Genomic DNA, 10,457 nt, shown 5'->3' with positions numbered 1-10,457 from the left:
GAGGGTGGTTAAACCCGTCTGAAAAATGGGTGGCATTATTTTATAGTTCTTGACTGGATAAAAGGAGAAATCAAGTTGGGTACTAGCATTCTCCTCCCTCCCTCGCCCTCTCCCCCATCTCTCCTCACAGACCGAAGTTGCAAATGTGACCATCTGGTTCAGGTTCCTGCTGCCACGCCCTCCTCACCATGACAGGCAGTACTCCCTTAATCGTGGGTCCCAAGGAAAACCTTCCTTATTTAAGTTACTTTCATCAAGTCCTGGCCATGAGGCAAGTAACGGAAACGCAAGGGCCTTCGCTACCTTCTCCTTTCCCTGAGGGGTGGTGGTCACCATTGGGTCAGAGAAATTCAGGGTAGAAAGCCAAGGATGGGCAAGGGTAAGGGGTTTCCGGCCTCTCCACTCCACCCCTCCCACTGCCTCAATAAAGGCTACCCCTGCAAGGATGGGAGAAGTGAGGGGCGGGCTAGCTAGAAGCAGGCGTGCGTGCGTGCGTGCGTGCGTGCGAGCGGAGCACTGAGGTGGTCCACTGCAGTGTTTGTTTAATGGGCCAGAAACTCCTTCTATGTATGGTTGCCATTCAGCTGGTAATTTCTGCTGAGGACCGACACCCCGGGGATGCCAAACAGCCCTTTTCCACATCCCCGGACTGTTCTTCTCCCCCGACATAGTTCCTGGTCCCTGGGATCTCCAAAGTGCCCCCTACGTCCAGCAGTTAGAACACCAGTTCCATAGCCCATGTTCATTCTGATGGGTATGGCCTCATGTAGACTGTCAAATAAATATATTTTAAGCTTCTTTTTACATTTTAGCTCACTAATTTTTTTGAAACTAGTCCTACCGGGTAGCTCAGGCTGGCCTTGAACTCACACTTATTCTGCTTTAGCCTCTCAAGAACTGGGATTATAGCTGTGGGCTATCATGCTCACCTAGGCTCTATTTAAAAGTTTGTTTTTTTTTTTTTTAATGTTGGAAATATACACAACATAGTACATACTGTGTTAAAGTATATAATTCACCTCTAATTATTTGGGACGTAGAGGCAGAAGGATTACAAATTCTAGACTGGTTTAAGCTAAAGAGTGGGTTCTGTGCCAGCCTGGGCTACACGTCGCAAGATCGTATTATACAGCTGTTAAATATTTTCAAGGGACTTGGCCCCTCACCAGGCTGAGGACAGAGCAGATTTGGGGGTCGGGGTAACACACTCAGAAGTGGGGTGTCTTAGTTTCCATTCTGTCACAATGAAACGCCCTGATGAAAGCGACCCCGGGAGACAGGGTTGGTTTTGTGTTCAGGTGCGTCATCGTGGGAACGCCCCAGTGGCAGGAACGTGTGAAGCAGTCAGTCACGGGCAGAGAGGAATGGATACACACTACTCTCCTGCCTTCAGTCAGTTCAGGGTCCTGGTCATGAAATGGTGCTTTGAACATTTAGACTGAGCCTTCCCACCTCGGTTAACCCAATGCTAGTCCAGACAATCCCCCTTGATCCCCTCTTCCTGGGTGATTCTAGATTGTTCCAAGTGGAAAATGAAACTGGCCATTTCATGTGGTGTGTGTGTGTGTGTGTGTGTGTATGTGTGTGTATGGGATGGGACATTCACAGGCATACTCATGCTTGCACACTTGAGGGCATCCCAGTGTGGGCCCATTACCTTTGGCCTGTCAGGTTCCCGGGAGTAGGCAGTGTACAGCTCTCTGAAGACACCCTTGTTCTTGGCCTGCAGGGTCTCCTCTCTGTAGATATGATCTATCTTGGATTGCCGGCACCCGAAGACCAGAACCATGGGGCATGGATTCATTCCTGGGGACCGGGAAGACCCATAACACAGATGGCTCTGATGCCCAAGTGGGCGGTGGTTAAGCTACAGGAGCTGGGGTCCTGGGACCACAGAGCATGACATGCCAAGAAAAGCTCACATACAATGGGCAGGGGGTTAAACACACAGGTGCCTCCATACGTTTGCAGCTAAACACACAGACAAGCACGGCCCGTGGGGAGCGGGGTATTCCCTAGACATTCCTTGCCTGGTCTCACTCCATTCCTATGCCCAGACTCCTTAGCGGCCTGCTCTTGGAAAATGACCGGAGCCCAGACTGGACCCTGATGGTCTATGTCTGAGTCCCAGCTCTGTGTGACCCTGAGCACGTCAGCTCCCTCTCAGAACATGTTTCCCCATCTGAGAATGGAAGCACGAGCTTCCTCAGGATGCAAGGGAAATGGGGATCCCAGGGTCCACCCGGGCATGAAAACCTCATATTAAACAGTGTTCTCTAGAAGTCATTGACCTCTCCCTCCCGACCGTCAGCTACCGCTCCACTTAATACAGACTATATTTTATTTCAGTTGTTTGATGTGCAGTTGGGGAATCAGATTTGGTGTGTGAGTCAATGGTAATGCCCACAACCACCTCGTGGGGTCACTGTTCTATCAGAAACACAGCTCAGTGTGGGACACTGAGCTAACATGGATCATCTGTCCATCTATCCATCATATATCTATGTATTCTCTATGTATTTAACATCTATCATCTATCATTTTATCTATCAGTCATTCATCTATCATCTATCTATCTATCTATCATATATCTATGTATTCTCTATGCATCATCTATCTATCTATCTATCTTTCTATCTATCTATCTAATCTATCTTATCTATCTATCTATCTACCCATCATCTATTTATCCACCATCTGTCTATCCGTCATCTGTCTATCATCTATCATCTATCCACCATCTGTCTATCTGTCTGTCTATCTATCCTCTCTCTTCTCTCTCTCTCTCTCTCTCTCTCCATATATATATATATATATATATATATATATATATATATGTATATATATATAAAATCAATTCTTGCTGGCCTAGAACTGTGTAGATGAGGCTGGCCTGAGGTCACAGAGATCCAGCTGCCTCTGGGTCTTGGAGTTAAAGATGTGTGCCAGCACATCTGGTCTAGGTTTAAATCTGTGTCCACACTGTCCTTCTATGATGTCCCTTTGGACTCCTTGTTTGCTGAGTCTCCATCTGGGGATCATTTCTCCTTTTCTCCCAAACCTGCACTTCATGGCACACACAGCAAGACCTAATTCTTGTGACCATTCACAAGGTAGTCACACACACACAAATCCATTTGATAAGGATGCACACCTGTCCTTGGTGGAATATTGGGCTTTTAGGACCAACGCTTAAGTCAGAGATGTCCTCGGAGGATGAGATTTTGGGCCCCTGGGAAATGTAGCAGGCTGTGTAGCAGGTCTGTTTGAGTGGGCTGTTCAGGGCACCTGTGGCCACATCGGTGTGGTAGCCCCTCCTTACCCCTCCCCTCCCCTCCCCAGGCAGTGAGGTGGAGCAGGGGCCCCTCTATCTTTCTCCGGGTCAGGGGTCAGGTCAGTGACCCCTGGATCGTTTCGTTGGTACCTTTGTGTTGGATGTCAAATTGTCGCTGTTGCCAAAAACTTCGGAAGGGTGCGATGCCGGTGCCTGGGCCAACCAGGATGCAAGGCACCTGGGGGTTTCGAGGCAGGTGGAAGCTAGGGGCGCTGGACAAAGAAGAAACAGAAACTTTGCTGTGCGATGCCCCAACCCGTGTGATGGAGCCCCAGGGTAACCCAGGCCCCCCTTTTAGAGTAAGAATTCAGATTAGAGGGATTTCAAAAGTAAGGTTGTCGGGGTTTGGCTCTTTGTCCGTTCCCCCCGCTTCTCATCAGGCTAAGTCCCACAGACAATGAGCTTGAGCTAACCTGGGCTTTCTGTGCTCTGGCTCTGCGGATTGGGGCTCTTTTGTTGGGGGGGGGGGCTACTGTGTGCACTGTAGGAGTTCGAGTGGTAGTGTGAGCTCCTACCAGCTTGATGTCAGGGCTAATTCCACAGTCATGACAATCCACGATGTCTTTGAGCGTCGTAAATGTCCCCAAGGTGGCAAAGGGAGTAAAATTACCCTGGACTGAATTTTAACTCACAAATGTTCATATATATACACATACATATATACGCATATATCTATACATACACATAAAACATTTCGTATATACATGTATACATACATATATACATAAGTATGTATATATGTATTTAAGTATGTATATATGTATGTATGCGTGTGTATGTGTACATGTGGAGGTCAGAGGTCAGAGGTCAATTGAATGCCTTTCTATTGTTTCCCCCCCCCCCCCGCTTTATTTCTGAGCCAGGGTTTTCCACTTAACCAGGAGCTCATTGATTTACCTTGGCGAGCTGCCGCTAAGCTCTGTGGGTCCATCCATCTCTGTCTCCCCAACCAAATCCTGGGGCTACACACTGGGGTTACAAGCCTGTGTCACCCTGCCTGGCTTTTAAACGGGTGCTAGGGATTCAAACTCAATCCTCACATTTACCCAATAGGTGCTTGACCCACTGAACTCTCGCCCTAGCCCTGATTTCACCTTTCTAGTCTAGTCTTGAGAACCAGTCTTTCATCGGCCGTGAGGTCTTTATTTAATTATATTTTAAGATTTATTTATTATATATAAATATCAGACACTCTAGAAGAGGGTGTCAGATCTCTTTACAGATGGTTGTGAGCCACCATATGGCTGCTGGGATTTGAACTCAGGACCTTCGGAAGAGCAGTCAGTGCCCTTAACCGCTGAGCCATCTCTCCAGCCCAGTCCATGTGGTCTTTAATCAGGGTGTTGCAGATACCTACATAAGCTGCCTGGGGCTGCTAACACGATGGCTCCTGGGCTCAGGACTGGTTTGAAAACCAGCTCCGAGACTGGTGTGGACAGCAGGTGGGCAGGCCGACCGACACTCCGCCCCCAACAGGGGAAGAGAGCGGAGGACCAAGTCAGTGTTGGAGCAGGGCTTCCACTGTATATGGGGTGAGGGTCCCAGCTCAGGATCATCCTTAAAATGAGGGGAACCACACCCTCATCTCTGAGAGATTAGAGTGAAAGCCAGAGCAGAAGGATAACACAGGGGATAGCTCAGCAGGTGGAGCACCTGCTGTGCAAACCAGATGACCCCAGTTTGATTCCCTGGAATCTATGTGAGGGCGGAAGGGGAGAACTGGCTCTGCCAGGTTGTCCTATGAACTCCACGTCTGTGACTATGCGCATATACCATACACACACTGATGAATACAAATGAAAAAAAAAATAAAATAAAAGGTCAGCCTGTTGTGCCTTTCACCCTCTCCTTCCCACCTTGAGGGCACAAGACGATGTCTGAGGACATTTTGGGTTGTTACGTCTTCAAGGATAGGATGCCCACAGGTCTGTGTATCCCGTGAAGGATGGAACCATCATTTCATGGTCTTTTACATGTGTGTATTGCCGGGATACCCCGCTGGCGATTGTGTGTCCCTTGATCCTCTCTCCCTAACAATGCAGAATGATGCGGGTCATTGGTGTTCCTCCTGCATCACCTAACATCTATCTAGAGCCCTTCAGGCTGGTCCCTCATATACACTCCGATGCATGGCATCAACCCGTTCATGGCAGATGACCAAGCATCTCTCCTCACCAGCCACTCACCCTCTCACGAAGCAGGGGACGACATCGTCAGCCTGTATTCGGTTGAGCCAGGAGGAGCATACCCCGTGGTGAACCGGTCCTTCTCCATCTAAAAGGATGAGCAAGGGGCGCATCTTATTATGTCAGGCACCAGCTCACTTCCCAGCCCCACCCTCACACCCCCAGTGAAGTCTTTCCCAGTTAATGCCAAGTGATGTTATTTCACTCTAGCCAGGCCTGTGAGATACCCCTGTGAGCTACACAGCAGGTCAGTCAGGGTGGAGGAGGCCCGTTTTACACAGCCGCTCAAGGTCTGAGACGATTAATCGAATCGGAGCAGGATTCAGGCTCCCAAACGCACACCTTGACTCTTTCTAAGCACACTCAGGGTTAGCTCAGCTATGGGGACACACAGCCTGCTGTGTCTCTTGGCTCTATTCCCCGAGCTTGGCTGGGAGCATCCTGCAAGATTTGGGATCTGATTCATAGGCAGTGTAGGGAGAGACCTGATACCTCTCAGAGAAAAATACAGCCAGGCAGTGGTGGCTAATCCCAGCGCTTGGGAGGCAGAGGCAGGCGGATTTCAGAGTTCGAGGCCAGCCTGGTCTACAGAGTGAGTTTCAGGACAGGGCTACCCAGAGAAACCCTGTCTCAAAAAAAACCAAAAAAAACAAAAACAAAAAAAAGAAAAATACAGACTCAATGTCCCAGTCAAGAGTTTCCTCAGATGCGCACCTCGGGTGTGGTAGGACACAATGGCCACAGTGAGGTGCACCTCGTCGGGGTACATGTCTGGAGAGGAGCTGATGGAGTAGTAACGAGGTTGTAGCAGCGACAGCTGTGTGAGGAGAAGCGTGGCCGGCATCTGGATGGACGGGAATTCCTCCAGCACCTCCACCATTGTGGGGTTCTTGCCCCATTTCCACTCCTCATATTCCTGGAGCCCCTGTGGCAAGAGAGAACAGAGAGGGGCCTTGAGTTCAGGTCCCAGATTTCTAGTGGGGCCTGGAGGAGGGCCTTGGAGGAGGAGGAAAACTGACCTGAGGATATTCGGTACCTACAGTGGGACACTGCGCCTCTGGCTTTGAAACAGATGGGTTTTTTAATGGTTGTGGTTCAAGTGTGAACTCTCCCCATACGTTCACGTGTTTAGATAATTTGTTGTCGGTGCTGTTTTGGAGGGGGGCGGGGGTTGTGGCATCTTTAGAAGGTGAAGCCACAGCGGAGGAAGTAAGTTATTGGGGGTGGGCCATCAAATATTACAATCCAGTCCGTCCTCCTGTTTAGTCTGCTTCCTGACTGCAGATGCAATGGGACCAGCTGCCCACCCCCCGACTCCCCATGTGACTGTGGCCATATCTTCCCTGTCGTGACCACGGGACCCTGTGAACCATAAGCCCAAGAAATCCTTTCTTATCTCTTATTGGGTCTTTGGTCCCAGAGATGGCCATGGAGATTCTGAAATACCCAAGGCTGGTTAATCTGCTCAAGAGAAATCTATCATGCAGGTCCTAGAGGTTTGAGACTGGGGCGCCGGCAGATCTGGTATCTCAGGAGGATCTGCTGGGCAGGTACCAGCTACATCTTCTAACATGGCAAAAGGTGGAAGCAGTTTTCCTGGCTAATTTTTATAAAAATATTGTTCTGATCTATGAGGGTGCAGCCCTTGATTCAACTGCCTTGCAGAAGCCCCACCCTTCCCTTCCCTTCCCTTTCCTTCCCTTCCCTTCCCTTTCCTTCTTTCCTTCCTTCCTTCCTTCCTTCCTTCCTTCCTTCCTTCCTTCCTTCCTTCCTTCCCCCCTTCTCTTCCTTTCCTTCTTTGCTCCCCTCCTCTCTCTGTCCCCTCTTACAGTGCCAGTCCTAGTAATCAAATCCAGTCCTGTGCACACTCTACCCTCTAACCATCAAGCTGCACTCCCAGCCCAGTCCCCACCCTTTAATGCCACCCCCTTGTTAAGTGATACATGGAATCTAACCGAGGGAGTTTAATCTTAATGTGAGAACTCTAGGGGCTATAGACACTCAGTCTGCAGCAGCAGCTGGCTATCATTATCCCATCTCTCAGATGAGGCCACTGAGGCCTGGAGGCCCGGTCAGCTAGGACGAGGCTTTGCATTTGAGCTGGGGAGGGTAAACTTTAGCCAGTACATCAATCCCTGATGGCCACATGTGTTGTGTGACCTGTGAGGAAAAGATAGTTTTCATAATTTTAAAAGATTTGCTTTAAATTATGTGTGCGTGTCTTTCCTCTGTGTGTCTGCTTGTGCATCTGTGTGTGTTTTGCATCTGTGTGTGTTTTGTGTCTGTATGTCTTGCACCTGTGTCTGCATGTGTGTCTGTGTCTTCGTCTTGTGTCATCTGTGTCTATGTGTGTGATTTCTTGCAGAGGCCAGAAGAGGGCGCCAGAGTCCCTGGAGCTAGAATTACAGATGGTGGTGGGACTCCAGACTTTGCAGGGACACCAAGCTCTCTTAACCACCGAGTCACCTCTCCAGGCCCTAAGAATGATGTTTTTAAAGGTCTCCATTTCCAGGGTTGAGCCGCACTGGCCCCCAGTTGCCGGAGGCTGCGTTACCGACTTCTCTTGCTTGCTGTCTGCCTCCCTGACCGGAAGTGACCTAAAGGAAAGTGGGTTGCCTTCAGTTTACACTTCAAGGAGCCACAGGCAATCATGGCGGACAGGCGGCTGCAGGAGGGCGAGACAGCCATCCCAGGGCACACATGAACACCAGGAATGAACAGGGACGTGCGGCTGGGCTATGAGACCTCAAGGACCAGCCCTAATAACTCCTTCTTCCAGGGAGGCCCTGCCTATTAAAAGTGCCATGACCTCAAACAGTGCCACCAGAGCGGTGAGGGGACCAAGTATTCAAACTGCAGGCATCTTTGGGGGGACACTGCACATTCAAAGATTTATCTTTATTGGTTTAAATTCCATACAGGTGTATGTGTTCACTCATGTAGGAGCCAGCAGAGGCCAGAATCCCCAATCCCCCCGGAGGAGCTGGAGTTAACAGAGTTGTGAGCCGTCTGATGTGGGTACTGGGTACCAAACTCAGGTCCTCTGGAAGAGCAGCAAGTTCTCTTAACTACGGAACCACCTCTCCAGCCCCACATTTTCACATTCTGAGCACAACAGAGGTCTCATGACCAAGAGTCTCTCGGGCAGGACTCTGAATGGACATGCACCTAAAACTGACCTCCTCCGGGCAGTGACCGCTACCTGAAGTGGCGTTTGGCAGGCAGCCATGCTGTTGCTGGGCATGGATTCCTGCAGAATGTGCAAGTTTGAGACACCTGTCAAGGTGATCTCTTCTAGGGGACCATGACTTTGGCTCTAGAAATCCCCCTAGGACCTTGGCAAATTTTTCAGACACCACATCACAACCTGGAAAATATCCACCTGACCAACTCTCCCTTTCTTTTTCTCTGGGGTTAGCTTTGTTTTGCAATCTGACTATTTCCTCCCGGCCCCTTCTGCTTCCTGGCCCATATTCTCTCTCACAGGTGTCTCTGAGAATAGTAATTTAAAAATTCCATTTGTAGAGGCTGGAGAGATGGTTCAGTGGTTAAGAGCACTGACTGCTCTACCAGAGGTCCCGAGTTCAATTCCCAGCAACCACATGGTGGCTCACAACCATCTGTAATAGGATCCGATGCCCCCTTCTGGTGTGTCTCAACACCCCTACAGTGTGTGTATGTGTGTGTATATATATATATATATATATATATATATATATATNTATATATATATATATATATATATAAAATAAATCTTTTTTTAAAAAAAATTCTGGGCTGGAGAGATGGCTCAGTGGTTAAGACCACTGACTGCTCTTCCGAAGGTTCTGAGTTCAAATCCCAGCAACCACATGGTGGCTCACATCCATCTGTACAGCTTCAGTGTAGTCATATACATAAAATAAATAAATAAATCTTTAAAAAAATTTCCATTCATTTATCCTGTCTGGTGACTTTATGCTTTCAGGAAGAAACGGACTTCGTATGAAACTCTCTCTCTCTCAAAGAATATTATGCAAAATGTTCCTTCTTCGTAACCACCCCCACCAACACTAATCACACGTTTCTAGTCTAAATTATACATATTCTAAACGTTATAAAATCCCGCTAAGCTTCGGATGCAGCGACGGCCCCCCGCTCTCCCATGACCATCTGTCTCCAGCTCCCCACTTCAGAGTCCCAGCTGGCTTCTGGTGTTTACTTTCACATTTCTTGATAATATGCACTTGCTAATGAGTCTCTCCTATGCTGCTCCCCTAGTCCCTCTTCCTGGATAGCAAAAGGTACAGCTTCTGCTGGGGGGCTTGTTTCCTGGGAAGGAGATGCCCCCCCATCCAGGGGGTGGGGAGGAAACTGTGTTGGGTGGTCCCTCTGAGTAGGTAAGTGTCTTTATTTTAAATTATGTAAGTTTTTAAATTTTAGATTTATTTTATGTGTCTGAATGTTTTGCTTGAATGTATGTATGTATGTGTGTGTATATATGTATGTATGTATGTATGTATGTATGTATACCATGAGTGTAGTAGTCTGATTCCCTGGAACTGGAATTGTGAGCTGCCATGTGGGTACTGGGAATAAAATGTTGGTCCTCTGGTCCTCTGCAAGAGCAGCTGATGCTCAAAACTACAGAGACATCCTTCCAGTCTATATTTTTATTTTTTTGTGTGTATTATTGTGTGTGTGTGTGTATGTGTATGTACACACACGCGCAGAGAAGTTAAAGGACAATTTACAGGAGTAGGCTGTCCTTCCACCATCTACGTGGGTCCCGAACTAAACTCAGGTTGTCAGAATTGACAGCGGGTACCTTACACTCCGAGTCACCTTGCCAACTTCTGTTTTTTTTTTTTTTTTTTTTTTTTTTTTTTTTTTTTTTTTTTTTTTTTTTTTTTTTTTTTTTTTTTATTGTTTGTTTCTTTTTTGTTTTTTGTTTTTTT

General features: G+C 48.1%; 1 protein-coding gene across 3 annotated transcripts in view; it reads right to left on the bottom strand.

Annotated features, from left to right (window-relative positions):
• The window catches only part of Nos1 (nitric oxide synthase 1), a 118,059-nt gene that overhangs the window by 10,130 nt on the left and 97,472 nt on the right, over positions 1–10,457 (bottom strand). For all 3 annotated transcript variants that reach the window (XM_029533810.1, XM_029533811.1, XM_021186811.2), the window contains 4 exons: positions 6,235–6,445; positions 5,521–5,608; positions 3,425–3,546; positions 1,658–1,806 (listed from right to left, as the gene is read on the bottom strand). In XM_029533810.1, the coding sequence (XP_029389670.1) occupies positions 1,658–1,806; positions 3,425–3,546; positions 5,521–5,608; positions 6,235–6,445 (570 nt within the window). The remainder of the gene's footprint in view (positions 1–1,657; positions 1,807–3,424; positions 3,547–5,520; positions 5,609–6,234; positions 6,446–10,457) is intronic.

Source organism: Mus pahari, chromosome 23, assembly GCF_900095145.1.
Source record: "Mus pahari chromosome 23, PAHARI_EIJ_v1.1, whole genome shotgun sequence".
Classification (NCBI taxonomy): Eukaryota; Metazoa; Chordata; class Mammalia; order Rodentia; family Muridae; genus Mus; species Mus pahari.
Note: the sequence above shows the minus strand (reverse complement) of the source record. Positions and strands in the feature narration are given on the sequence as shown.